At 41.4% G+C, this 13612-nt stretch overlaps 1 protein-coding gene across 3 annotated transcripts in view; it reads right to left on the bottom strand.

Annotated features, from left to right (window-relative positions):
* LOC143448363 (dynein axonemal heavy chain 3-like) overlaps positions 1 to 13612 on the bottom strand; it is a 32301-nt gene that overhangs the window by 1749 nt on the left and 16940 nt on the right. For all 3 annotated transcript variants that reach the window (XM_076948092.1, XM_076948074.1, XM_076948083.1), the window contains exons 41-78: positions 13273 to 13456; positions 12924 to 13027; positions 12646 to 12748; positions 12200 to 12417; positions 11901 to 12013; positions 11645 to 11814; positions 11151 to 11346; positions 10777 to 10912; positions 10509 to 10640; positions 10071 to 10261; positions 9672 to 9879; positions 9033 to 9218; positions 8827 to 8939; positions 8488 to 8671; positions 8030 to 8152; positions 7731 to 7871; positions 7546 to 7663; positions 7123 to 7311; positions 6824 to 6969; positions 6290 to 6435; positions 6029 to 6099; positions 5757 to 5951; positions 5344 to 5529; positions 5054 to 5226; positions 4548 to 4715; positions 4188 to 4301; positions 3797 to 3943; positions 3444 to 3606; positions 2996 to 3215; positions 2517 to 2740; positions 2216 to 2331; positions 1884 to 2045; positions 1571 to 1687; positions 1338 to 1475; positions 1132 to 1257; positions 926 to 1060; positions 566 to 804; positions 109 to 308 (exon numbers count right to left, since the gene is read on the bottom strand). In XM_076948092.1, the coding sequence (XP_076804207.1) occupies positions 109 to 308; positions 566 to 804; positions 926 to 1060; positions 1132 to 1257; positions 1338 to 1475; positions 1571 to 1687; positions 1884 to 2045; positions 2216 to 2331; positions 2517 to 2740; positions 2996 to 3215; positions 3444 to 3606; positions 3797 to 3943; positions 4188 to 4301; positions 4548 to 4715; positions 5054 to 5226; positions 5344 to 5529; positions 5757 to 5951; positions 6029 to 6099; positions 6290 to 6435; positions 6824 to 6969; positions 7123 to 7311; positions 7546 to 7663; positions 7731 to 7871; positions 8030 to 8152; positions 8488 to 8671; positions 8827 to 8939; positions 9033 to 9218; positions 9672 to 9879; positions 10071 to 10261; positions 10509 to 10640; positions 10777 to 10912; positions 11151 to 11346; positions 11645 to 11814; positions 11901 to 12013; positions 12200 to 12417; positions 12646 to 12748; positions 12924 to 13027; positions 13273 to 13456 (5995 nt within the window). The remainder of the gene's footprint in view (positions 1 to 108; positions 309 to 565; positions 805 to 925; positions 1061 to 1131; positions 1258 to 1337; positions 1476 to 1570; positions 1688 to 1883; positions 2046 to 2215; positions 2332 to 2516; positions 2741 to 2995; positions 3216 to 3443; positions 3607 to 3796; positions 3944 to 4187; positions 4302 to 4547; positions 4716 to 5053; positions 5227 to 5343; positions 5530 to 5756; positions 5952 to 6028; positions 6100 to 6289; positions 6436 to 6823; positions 6970 to 7122; positions 7312 to 7545; positions 7664 to 7730; positions 7872 to 8029; positions 8153 to 8487; positions 8672 to 8826; positions 8940 to 9032; positions 9219 to 9671; positions 9880 to 10070; positions 10262 to 10508; positions 10641 to 10776; positions 10913 to 11150; positions 11347 to 11644; positions 11815 to 11900; positions 12014 to 12199; positions 12418 to 12645; positions 12749 to 12923; positions 13028 to 13272; positions 13457 to 13612) is intronic.

The following is a 13612-nucleotide window of genomic DNA, read 5'->3' as shown; positions in this document are numbered from 1 at the left end:
CAGTCAAACTACTATGAACTGAATTCAAACCCTCATAAACGCTTATGTCAGAAACCGAAATTAACTCATGTTTTGGCACCATGACACGGTGAAAACAGCGAAGCTCACCGGTAACGTAACCACCGAGAGGCTTTAGAGACGGATAAGATTTGGAAGCCCACATGATGGGGACTTTCCCCACGAGCATGGAAGTGAAAACTTCTTCCAGTTCCGATGACATCACTACCAGACCCTTGATCGCTTTGCGCAGGTTCACGAGGCTTGAGCGGACAACGCTTATTAGCCGGTTGAATCGGATCAGTTCCTGTCTGTATAAGAAGCACAGAAAAACACGTTAAAACTGGCCGTTTATGCTTACTACGATGTTGCAGTTACAGAAACCACGCTTAACAACGACAAAATTCGTGCCATACATTACTAAGCTTGATACGTTTCTAATGTTCGCAGTAATCGTTAATGTCGAGTTTCCCGATAAAACGATCCAAGTGTCATGAAACATTTGCAATGTACCGTGCTTCAAAAGATCGCAGCTCCCACATCTATTTATCTCACCACAACCACCCACCTGAGCACAGTGTTCATTGATTCATCGTACACTACCGGGTATTTTTTCATCACCATCTCGAGGTCAAAATCTGGCGGTAGCTTTGTGAGGATGTCTGCTGCGAGTTCATCGATAACTTCCTCCGGCGACTTGCCTCCTCCTCCAGACTGTCTTGGAAGAGTCAGGAGGATCCCGTCGAAAAGCTGGGCTGTCTCTTGGTTGTCCTTGGTGATGTCGGCATTCTCATGAAGTCCAAAAACCTGGAAAACAGATGCAGTTGAAAGCATAGATTCGCATCTCTGCACTCCCCGACTAACTTGACACAAGAACAATGAGATACTGATTGATGCGTAATAATGCTGTTCTTTAAGCACTCGTCACCTCTGGATGCGGCACAAGAGGGAGCTCTCTTATATAGTCCAGGTAGCTCTGGTAGCTTCCGTGTGGTGGCGCTAGATACTTCCCGCTTGGTGAGAAAGTGTAAGAGTCGTCGTAGACAATCTTGTTCGTGTACACCTGTCAAATGCGACAGTCTTTATGCACTGTAGAGTGCAGGGGTAGAGAGTGGCTGCAGTTTATGAGCTTACGATCGAGAGCAAAGAATTGAGCAATCTTCTGTCTTTATCGTCAGTGACTCGGCCGCCGTAGTTACATTCACCGGTCAAGTAGCTTAGCGCCACTAGCGGTAGCTCCTCATATTCGTTTAGGAACATCTGCAAAGCAAATAAGAGCGATGTTCAGTGAAATGCAGAGCTCAGATTTTCTTATTTGATGGTGCGGGTATTCCCCTCACCTGAATTTGCCTCATGCTGATGCGGAGATCAGATTCGTTGAACTCGTACGGGATATTCCATCCGAGTGGTCCGAACTTTCGCCTCTCTTGCACCATCGCGTGGAAGAAGCATAAGCCAAAAAGAAGTTTCTGCCATTCCTGGGGCAAAAATATAAGGAGTTAAAGAATGGGGTTAACTGGCTGATACAGAATCCTGATGAAACCATGAACTGCCGCAACAGTTAAGAGGATACCTTTGGTTTGTTGCAAGCCCCGAAAAATGACGGATCCGAAATAGGATCGTTAAGATATGAACGAAGTAAGTTTGCTCGGAGACCCTTCGGCGGTTCGTTGGTCATTTTTACGCCGTTCTAGGAAAAGTTAAAACTTTGTCAAAGAACGATAAAATCCACTGTCATTTTCTCTGTTCAAACTCTGGTTGTTGGCCATGAGGTAGCGCCAGAAAGTGGGAAAGATCCCAAACACTTTTCGTTAATAGCATGACCATTATGCAAGCAAAGCACATCACGCATTCAGCGTACTGTGCACTGTGCAGATAGGGCAAACCTGCAGTATTGGGACAGGGAACTTCTCAGACGGGTAACTTGTGAGCCAGAGTCTGAAATCCTTGTGGGTATTGTCGGGGACTATGACTTCTTCACAAATCTTCTCAAGGACAGACATCCAACTTGTAGCCAAGTGGCAGTTTTGCAGTACCACCCAGGTTCCCTAGCGGTACAAAAAAGTCATTGTGATAGAATAAGATTGATAAACAACGCGCCTGTGACGACACAAGCGAAAGCCTTTAACACACCAAACCCTTTTTTGAAAACGCTTGTAGTTCGCAGTTTTAAAAGGAATAATAAGTCTTTTACATTTCCAAGTGTTTTCCTTTTTACCTTAAGTGTTGCGTCATCAATCATCTTTTGTGCGATCGGACCCTGACCTTGACCAAGAGATATGGTACCGATGCGGTTGCCTCCGAACCCTCGATCGTCAGCAAATTTGAGCAAACCTGGTTAATATGTTGTCAGTTTAAAGCGTTGAGATTTTTTTTGCCTCCACGAAAGTCATTAACTAAATATTTATAACTAAAATACTGTAAAGTTTCCAATCAGGAAAACAACAGCCAATATGCACCGATTAATCATTTGAACTTTAACTAACAACAAAAACCTAAAGAATACGTTGAACCCTCACCTGCCATTGGATCAGCACCAGGTGACAGGACAAAAATAAGTGGGGTGCAACAGGTTGAATCGTTGTAAGAGCCGGCGAGGTCAAAGGTCGGAGGTTCAATGAACACTCGACCCATTTGGTCAACGATGTAATCCTGGACGGCGGGGATCGCTTTATCTGGTCGGATGCATCGAAGAACGACCATCCGGTCAAGACCAGACAAAGTGTTCCACTTATCTGGAAACCTGTGGAAAATCACACGAAGCGATAAAACTAGCTAAGCATGCGATGGAATCATTTTACACTTAGCCATTAACTGCTATGCAAATCTGAGTTACTGTAAAACTGTATTATGATATTGGTAACATACGACATAATAACGTGTGACATGTGTGATGTTAACACAAACAAACTCCCAAGATGGCGACATGTAGCAAGAAAAGTTTTCGTGGCTGCAGCTTCAGCATAAGTAGGTTTAAGTATCGGTGATATAAACTCACTTGTCGGAGTGCGGTGTTGCCGAGTCATAAACGGCCTTCCACTTATCCGGGTTTGTCTTGAAGTGGTCCATCAAACCTTTTAAATTTTTCAAGTTGGAAGCCCTGACCACTTCCGACCAGGCTTTGTCCTGGAGCCAGTCCGAGGCCGGGTTGGGATAAGGATTGTCAAGCGCCACGCCACCAGTGAGGAAGAAACGCCACACCTCGTCGTCAATTTTGCCTAAAAGGTAAAAAACGTTGCGATTTATATGACTTGTGAAAAAACTAATAAATACAGTAGTTAAACAACCATTATGGGTTTATGGTTGATTAATACCGTCTTGTAATAAACACTGTTTAATGTTCAATTTCTAGATTTCTTGATTCCAAAACCTTTTTAGAGTGCAGTAAATCCCAAGCCTAAAGCGAAATACACAAGCCAAGAAGGCGGATGTTCATAGCAACCAACCTTTACTGGTTTCAAGTGCGATGGTGAGGATGAACGAGAAAAGAAGTTTGTCTTTCTCGAACAAGGACCTGCAGACGTTGTTGTAGATGCTCACTGTGAAATGTTCGTTCAGGTTTTCAATCCTCTCTTCAAGGTTGTCAGATTTGTCGCTGTTTTCTATCGACTATCGGGCGAAATACTTAGGTTAAAATCGAAACTTGGAAAAGTAATAATAATTTTGCGAATTGTTGCACCGGTATTTGACCAACGACAACAGACTTAATATTCATAAAACTTTATGAATACTTTGTGTCATTCTACGAATATCAGCAAATAACTTTTAATTCTAAATGCTAAAACCGTAAACATCTCACCATCAAGTAGAGGTTGATGAACCACACCAGGGAGTATTGATACATTGGCTCAATATTGGCCAGGTCCGATATGCAGAAGAATAATACAGCCGAGTGGATGGACACTGGTTTGTAACCGTTACGGGTCTCATCAATTTGCTTTTCCGTCTGCACAGACAAACAATTTCAATCGGTTGCTCGTGGCAAAATAAAACAAAACAGACTTCATACTGCCCATGGATTTATATTACATGTGGCTTAAACAGGGGAAGTTTGAATATGGCTGAGTGTATGGCGTCACTGAGCGGCGACAACTGCCCATGGAAGTTAATAGCAGCTTGTGTTGCGAAACTATTACGTCATGAAGTGACGTAATAGTGACCATACATGACGTAAGGGAAAAGTTAGTTACCTCACTAGCGATTTCCTGTTTTGCCGATATCTCCTCGGACAGAGTCTTTGAGGATGACAAGACTTGGATAGCGGTCTCATCTTCCAGGATGTTGCCTTCGGAGGAGGAAAGGACCTAATAATGCATCATTTTGATAACGTAATAATCAATCGGTTGTCAATCGTTTAAAAGTTTGACAGACGGGGAATTTTGAACCAGGAATACAAAAACAGAGTTAATGTAAAGAAATTTTAATTCAACGACCTCTGTCAATTTCTTTGAAATAAGCTGTCATAACAACAAAACCAGATCTTAGGAGAGATCAAATATGGAGGTCTGTGCGCTCTCAACAAAAACCAATCCACAAAAACTTCTACTTACCTTCAAGATTTTGTCTTCAATTAACTTCAATTGCCTCTTGTTCTCGGCTCCCTCCAGAATCAATTCGTTCTTCTTCTGCTCCAGCTCCGGTTTCTCCTTGGCTGCCACGATCCCGAGAAGCTGATCCTGGAGTCCAAGAGGAGTGATCATGAAGTTGACCAGGCACACCTGTGAGAGAGAGAAGATGATGATGATGAGAAGATGATGATTTCAAGGCAAGATAAAACGGTAGCTAGTTGGAACGCTATTACGATGGGTTGTCCTAACAAGGTAATCTTTGCCATCATCCACTAAAAGATAAATACTCAAGTAATACTACACAATGCATACAAAGCTGATGGTGGTTGAACTGTGCAGTACAGTCATTATATTGATATATTATTAAGAATTAGAAGGAAAGTTAATCCGAGAGCGCCAACTTATATCCTATTTTTTTCTTTTTCTCTTTTGATTTTACTGTGTGCGCATTGCATATAGCACTGATGATGACAGCAGTCTTATTTCACCTTCACTGATATCTCGGGAAGATAATGCGGGTTTCTTAGACTGGTGGTCATGTAGAACCTAAAGTCATGCGAATATTCGATGGTGTTGTCTCCCAGCTTAATGTACTCCACACCCTGCTGTTTGTAGGTTTGCTTGAGTAAGACTGTCTCCAAGATGGCGTCAATTTCCTCGCCTTAAAACAAACATTAACTGAATAGAGTGGCATTTACAGTACTTATACTTACTTTGACCAAACAATTTTTACAGATAGGTTTCGAGCAACAAACAGTTCAGGTGTCCGCATACTCACCCAGATTTTCAAGTAGCACAGGATAGCCAAACTGGATGGAATTTTCCAGCGTCCGTATATAGGTGGAGTCAGACAGCTTGAGTACGGCCAGTTTATTTTCCTTTTCCATATTCTTTATCCATTTATTCGCCTGGCCTTGAGGATCGATCATCAGAGGCCAACGACGACTGTTACCCACGATGATACCTGGAAACCAACCCAAACTAGCCAAGACCAGAAACCAAAAAATCAGTCAGCTTCACTATACTGTTAGTCTGCTATCGATATTTCCGGCTAATAGATCCTTTAAAACGTTAACCTAATCACTACAACAACAGCATAGAAAATTATGACAGTAAAAATGGATGATATGATACAGTATAAAATAGTCAAAAATTTAAGCCGTCGCGTTTTAGCCTATAATTAAGAATTACCGTTGTCAACCGAAAATGAGTCAACCGGCAATCCAGCGATCTGCCAATCTCGAATTTGCACAGGGTCACCCAAAGTATTGGTCAGCAGGAAAGTGTCTGAGCATGGAATCTGAGCGCCCCGGCATGAACTTTGCCACTCTGTGACGCAATTATTACGAAAGTCCACGGTAAAAGGACCGAGGTAAGCCACGGTTCCTGTTTGGAAGACAAGAAATTGCAATGACATTCAGATCAAAAGACAAACATGGTTGTGTAAATGGTCCAGTAACTACCTGACGACATCAGAACGTCTCCGGTCAAATTATGGAGCTGCTCCCTAAGTCGTTCAGCAGCTTCGGTCCATCTAGATAAAGCACGCGAAAAACATTTATCAAATCGGTTATTGACGTAATTTGACAGCGATATTTACGCCTCCTTGTTACAAAAGCACGAAAAAAAAACCGAGCACTATCATTCAAGCACCAAAGATAATAAAAAAAACTCTTGGCCGAAAAAGAACTGATCACTAAGGTTAAAGAAGATCAGCCGTCCACCTTTCTTTCTCTCCACCAAGTCCGTTAATAAGTTTTTCGGCTCGATCAAGCTTCTTTGAACAGATGTCGATGTTGTTCTCCAGTTCTATCTTCTTATTGTTCATCGCATCAAACTCAGCTTGAAGAGCTGCAACTTTGTCTAATACCTGGGGCGGATGGCAAGATACAATACTTTGTATAGAATAATTGAAGAAAATTTATAATTAATAGCTCACAACATGCAAATTTCGTCAAATGCCCCCAACAAATCACCGAGTTAACACTACAATGATGCAGAAGCAGAAATAATTGCATTGCACGAGGTTTCGATTTTGGTAACACAAGTGAGACAAAGTGATCGATCAATTCAACCGAAGGACTATTCAATCCAAAGGTGTTGATTGGGCGGAAATGTCCGTGAATCGAATCGACCGATTTTTGTTGAATTGAAACCGTGAGACAGATACATAATGAGGGCAAGTTTTCTTTAGGAAGTTTTGAGAAGTTTACGCAAATATGTACCAGCTACCAGGTAGTACCAGGTTCAGCTTTCACCTCTTTCAACTCGGCTCTCTTTGCGTTGAGTTTCTTCATCTGGACCGACAACTCCGCTTCAGCCCCGGCGAGTTTGATTTTCTTCGGAGCAACAACTTTAGCGACTCTCTCATAAACCTCCATCGCTCTCACCCACTTGCACAGACCTGTTGTGGTTTGGTTATTGGAGCATACATCAGTGTATTTAATAAAAATCGTGAAATTTTAAAACAAAGTCGTTCATTTTGGAGTGAAAAATGTAGTCATAAAATTGGCAAATTTTTGGAAACGTCGCTTTCTCAATAAAAAGTGCGACCTACCTTCACACGCCGATGAGACGTTCTTAATAGTGTTGGGGTTGAACTCGGGGTTGGGAATATATTTGTCCCGGATCTTCTTTATAACAGCAGCCGGAATATTGTCCTTGTCGTAAGTTCTGAGTGAGTCAAGAAATTTCAGATCGGCCAACATCTTCTTACTGGGACCCCAAAAATCCTCGATCATTTTGCCTAAGAATATATCGAGGAGTCGCCTTGACCAAGCCTTGGGTTTTCACTGATAATACTTTTCTCCTTTACTACTATGGATTGGCAATCCTGTTACTTTATTGCGATTCTAATTTCACTTTTAATTCTTCGTGTTTCACAATGCGCTGTTCATTGTGGCCCAATGCAAATCAGACTGCAATATGCGTCATCGTGTTACGCGAAGGCTTTGGCATGAATTAGCTTAGTCAAACTAACCTGAACCGGATGGATCCGGTTTACGTTCTGGTTTGATTCCTTTCATAACACAAACAGATTCCAGAACCAACTTGATCGCAGTGGCAGGATTTTGCATTGATTTGACAACAGTGATGTCCTGAAAACGGTAACGCAATGTGTACCTGCCATATTACATCATTAGCTCAGGGATGTCTCTGCCATACCTGTGGCTTCAGAGTGTTAAGAGCGGACAGGGCGGCTTCCAAAGCTGGCATGGCCTCGGCAAGATCTGCTGAACATTCGTCCTTAATTCCCTGAGCAACAGACGCCGCCTCGTTCGCAACCCGCTCGTCTGCTGCCACCACCTGGACAAAATTCAGTTGTCAGCGGTCCGGTATAAACTTGTCGTTATGTTTGTAGGTTTGATAACTGATGCAAATCGCTCCTTAAACTTCTTTTACAGTGTCGATGAGATAATCTATATTACAGGTTATTGAGGAAGAGACCAGTACACGATGCCAACCTCTTTCTTTGCTTCGACTTCAACCGAGTCATGTTCGATCTTGACCATAATTTTGTCCGTTTCCTCCGATGTTTTTATCAGCTGCGGCTGGAGCTCGGTCAATTCGACTTGCATCACAGAGACCTGAAAATTAGATTCAATGCTGTTTCACACATCAGCATAGCGCGCCTGCCTGATGCAACCATTCAATACAGACATAACGTAGGAGTATGGAGACGACCATTAGAAGAACATACACTTGACATAAATACACTTTACGAGACTTAAGACAAAGCATGGTTCAAAGTTCATCATAGCAACATACATGAAGACACTTAAACGGTTTTTAAAGTACCAAGAGAAAGATGATTTTGCTTAAAGACGAGATGGTCACGTAATTTAAAGATTAAGCGCAAGAAACGATCAGTGGTAAACTTTGAAAGACGATGACGTCATAATGAAAAGAGAAGCTGTGTGACCTGGGATGCGGCAAAGTTGAGCTTCTCGAGTCCGTTCAGATATCGGTCTTGCAAAGTCTTCACTTCATCTCGCTTCACTCCCAGTAACGATTTAAAAGTCAGGATCAACTCGAGGTATGACGTAGGTGTGACGTAATTGCGACGTCGCAGGGTGTTCCAATATTCTTCGGACAGATTGCGCACGCTGCAAAATAAATTGCGTCGCATGACAAACAAGTTTTCAACACAAAGCACGCCGTACTCCATGCTCGCACGTAAAAACTATTGCAAAGGCGCACAACAGGCTACAATCTTTGTGCGAAGTATCTCGCATATTTCTGCATAGTAGCAACCGCACACCTTTCGTGGAAGTGCTTGCACATCTGCACGCATTTCAACCTGGTGTCGTCCTCAATATCAACATCTTCTAAAAATTTATTGGCGACCATCTCAAGAGCATCCTCGGGCCAGGCCTGGAATAAAAACAGTGAAAGGGTGAAACCTTCTGGTCACAAAAAAGCATCTATTCCGACAACTGAGCCAAGTAAGCAGGTAAAGAGGTTCACCTGGAACCAATCGATGGTGCAGCAGTTGATAAGGGAAGGAAACATACGAAGCCTGTTCCTCAGGGCGTCTCCTATCGGACTCATGGCGAGACATACGTGGAGGTTGCTCTTCACGCGCTCAATGAAGAAGTTGTACATCGCCAGTGGAGTTGATTCCACTTTCTTGCCGGTGGTGCGAGCCACGTTCTAAGAAGTAGAAGACAAAGGCATTGGCTTTCGCATATTAAGCATAGCCCTAAGCATCTGCATAAACTATGCGAAACCTATGCACTAACAACCGTACACTTACAACTGCTGCAATACAACCACTTACTAATTTAATACTACTACTTACTGTTAATACTAAGTTGATGGTGTCTGAACCGTGTTAACCAAATTTTAAAGTAAAATAAGAAACAGGATATAGTTTGGCGCTCTTAAGGTTAACTTTATATTTTTCGACAAAAGCTTTCGCAAGCATAAGCTTTTTTATTGTAATTGTTAATACTAATTATCATTAATATTGCACTATTACCTATTGTTGTAATATTATCTGCTACAAATGTTACGTTACAAACATATTTCTGTGCTCTACAACTATAACTCTTTGTTTACAAAAAGCAACTGAAGTCATTTTAGCACTTATGATGACGCTTTTACCTGCATCTTCTCAATTAGCTCAGCCTTTTCGTCAGCAGGAAAGAGATTGGGAATGTCAGCCGTGTTCAAGATCATGTTTACGTCCTCGACATACGCCTCCTCCTTGATCTGCTGATCACTGAAGAGGAACACAACTGGAACTCCGTCTGCTCCGGCCTTTATCATCATCTTCTTGATGTCGTCTCTCCAGTCGGCGAAGGAGTAAGTCCTGGATGCAATCAAAGGATTATTTTCATTCATAAAATTATCAAGCGAAGTTATTAACTTATTATTCTTACGTCGTACCGGTAAAAGTTTTCTTCAAATGTCTACGACCGAGGCATGCTCGGTACAAGTATGTTCTCTATTGGTCAATTTCAGACACAATTAATTCAAATTTTGGAGATTAAGCCAATGCACCTGGTTAATTCAATTTGGTACACGTCATAATCGCTCATGAAAGCGGCCAATCGCGTTGCGCTCTTCCTACCGCTTCCACCAATTCCGATCAAGAGCAGGTGACCATTGTCTTGTTTAAGAACGCGCGCGACACGAGAGACGTGTTCGATGGCGAATTTAAACATGACCAAGGACATGGGAGTCTTGGAAACCTGAAGTGAGAAGGAAAATAAATTTATTCTATTTACAAAACGAAAAATTCTGTTTTAAAATGAATGAATAATATTGAATTAAACAAGTTTAAAAACCAAAGTTCTCAATAAACAACGTGTTTTGTTACAAACGCCAGTTAAAAAATTGCAATAGCTTCAATTGTAACACAACTAGCGCACCTGACTTTGAAACGACAGTTGAAAACACATGAAACTTACGTAATTGCGGTAAGATCAAAGTAGATACCTGATTGAATTCATCGAGATAGTGATCCATGATGCTTGTGAGCTGCGTGAAATCCTGGATTTCGTCATAGACTCTCGGATTAGCATCCGGGATCATGAAGTCACCGAAGAAAAGATTTCGGATGTGGTCGTCCTACGAGATATGAGTAACAGCCGTTACGCACGAGACAAAAGAATTTAAATTTTGTAGACGATAAAGTGAAACGTAGAATTATGAAAACGTGCATTTTCCGAAAAAAATTCATGTCATGACGTCACCGGTAACTTACGGTCAGTGCTTTTGATTTGAACAGGTGACTCAGCACTTTATCGAGGTTCTGTTTGAAGTAATTGGAGCAAGATTCCTTGACTATGTGGAAGAAAGTTTGTCGGTCTTGGTCGTCAATCAAACGATCGTAGAAGACTCTGGATTGAGTTTAAGCGTTTTGGTTAAAGATTATTCCCAAATACGTTTTATGCTTTCCTCAATTACGACTTTAAATTAGTTATTATTTCTTTAATAATAATAAATATAAAAGCAATTTTATAATTTCTTCATATTCCATGGTTTTTGTTACATTTTAGTAAACGTGTCCGACCTTTACCATAGTTCATATATTTCAACACCTCCAATCGAATACAGGATTACCATCTAAAATTCAACCTGTATATCTCGTGCACCCAGAGACGGACAAATTTGTCGTTGTCGCTGAGATGAGTGGAAGGCACCAGAAGGACCCCACGTATAACCCGCGCAAAATCCCGCAAGTTGAACACGTAGTGGGATTTTGTCGGCGTGGGAAGGAAGCTCTCCATTGTGCTCTTATAAACACCCATTGTGGCTTGCACCATTATCTTGCCTGTGATGTCATAAAGTTAATACTAATAACAACCAGAATTATGGGATTTTTTCTAAGAGTTCTGGTAAATAGCTAAAACTGTTAAAACTTACTTCATACAGTTATATCATTGATATTTTTATTGTTAGCATAACACTTAAAAAAAACACAATAAAATGGTTTTGTAATTTTCTTTTTATCAAGGATATCCTAATTGTAATGTTTTTTGGTATCACCTCACAGCTGAAAGCTATCAAAGCTGTATTTAATTTGAACGGGAAACATACTTCTTTAAACAATTAGCAAACTGCCATCTTACCCAAGCGGAGAATAGAAGAGTCATATCCATTGCCAAAATGCCAGTCGGTAATGGACGTGAAAATTTTAATGGTTGTTTCGTCAGAGAAATTATCAATAGAAACCACATTAAGATGACGCGTCATACGATCTGTGATATCGTTGCGACCGCCACCTGGTGGACCCATAGCCCTACGTGGAAAACAAATGTTATGGGACGAAAAAAAGGTGTCGTTAAAGATGTATTTTTACTCGCGATTTCCACAGAAACAACTTACGCAATGATGAGAACATCTGTGAGGTTGATCCTGGAGGAATCTTTCTTGTCGTACATGAATCCATGATCCAGCCAAGTCCGGAGAAGTTCCACTGGAGGTTGGGCTCCGTACACCTACGTCATTAGAATTGGTGGAAGATTAATAAAAGTTTTATTATTAAAAGAAATCGTGTCTTTACATAATGGATGACAACCGTAGGCCATTGATATGAGAAAAGAAAATCTTATCAAGTTGGTGGATTACAAATCATCCAAGAAAAACATCTCCTCATTAATCTTCCAGTTTTCATCACAGCCCACCTCCTTAGCAGGCATGTTGAGGTCATCAACAAAGACGATTCCCTTCTTCCCGACCGGAGGTCCAAAGAGGCCTTTCCTCCTTCGGTCCAGCTTAGACATGATGATGTCCTGTGTTTGAACAGCCGATGTGCGGGCAGAGAAGTTGATGCAATTCGCCATGAAGCTCTCCTTTGGTAGATTCATCAGATAGTCGTTGGTGATGGCCGATTTACCGGTACCTTGACGTGTTTAAAGAGATGCTTAAATCGTGTGATCATTTCAAACACTTTATTATTGTTATTTAATCATATCATAAAGCACTTTGAGTTAAAAGGATGGTTAGAGCCAGTGAAGTAATAATTGTCCGCTAAAAACATACAGGAGCGTAAAGTACAGGTCCCTAACACGATTTCAAATCATGAGCTTTTAAAGCAAATATACACAAAGTAATTTAACTCCTACTGTACCTGTAGGTCCAACAAAGAGACATGGTGTGTCGGACGCGACAAATGTGTCCAGGAAGAAAATTTGTTGAGCGGTGTTCATTGTTTGAACAATAATCTCGCTCACCTGTCAATCAAAAGACACGGAACAAGAGTTATAATGGTTGACGTCAAAGTTTATGTAGCTTGGTTACGGAAGAACCATTCGAAGACCATGGCAATTATTAACGAAGAAACAATTTGCAGTGAAAGCTTGTCTCCGCTATCTTAAAACAAAAGATGTCATGTGTCGTTGCATTCACCTTAGATCCAGGTGCAATTGTCATTTTGCTTTTCTCGATGTAATCAATCCAGTTAGCCCAGTTTCCGCTGGACTGCTTGTGGAAGTAATAATCATACACCGAGCCTAAAATAACAACCAAGCTTATCTTGATTCTCTTGAATTAGAATATAATGCAGTTTCCAGACTAAACCTTTTGCATAAGGGAAAAAAATTTGCACAACTTTGCGTCAAGGGAAAATCTTAAACTGAATATAAACAAACACAAAATCATGTTTCAAGCATTCACATCGCACAGCTTTGCGTTATAGTGAACGCTTTTCCAGAAACTTTTGGAAACATCAGTTTACATTGAATGTATTTAAAATTACCTCGCTCCGGGAACACATTGCTCTTGGTCAATTTTGAAGTCTTTGGCTTGGGATGGTTGTTGTCGGTTCCGCTGATGAGAGTTCGGAGGAAAGTGTCAAATTTTGCTCTGCTCTCGCCGTCGATCGTTCCGCCGACTGCCCACACGAGTGAGAAGAGGAAGAGACCTTGCAGCCAGAGAAAGATCTGCAGCATCGAGAATAGAATAATTTAAACGGTGTTTACCCGCGAGGGCTGGTGGTTTCAAACCCAGCGCGAAACCTGACAAATTCTCGTGTTTACAAATTTAAACATCATGTCAACAAATGAACTTGAACTCATGCATGTAGCAGCCTCTGTAAT

This window comes from Clavelina lepadiformis, chromosome 1 (assembly GCF_947623445.1).
Source record: "Clavelina lepadiformis chromosome 1, kaClaLepa1.1, whole genome shotgun sequence".
NCBI lineage: Eukaryota > Metazoa > Chordata > Ascidiacea > Aplousobranchia > Clavelinidae > Clavelina > Clavelina lepadiformis.
The sequence above is the reverse complement of the archived record's forward strand: the minus strand, read 5'-3'. Positions and strand labels throughout refer to the sequence as shown.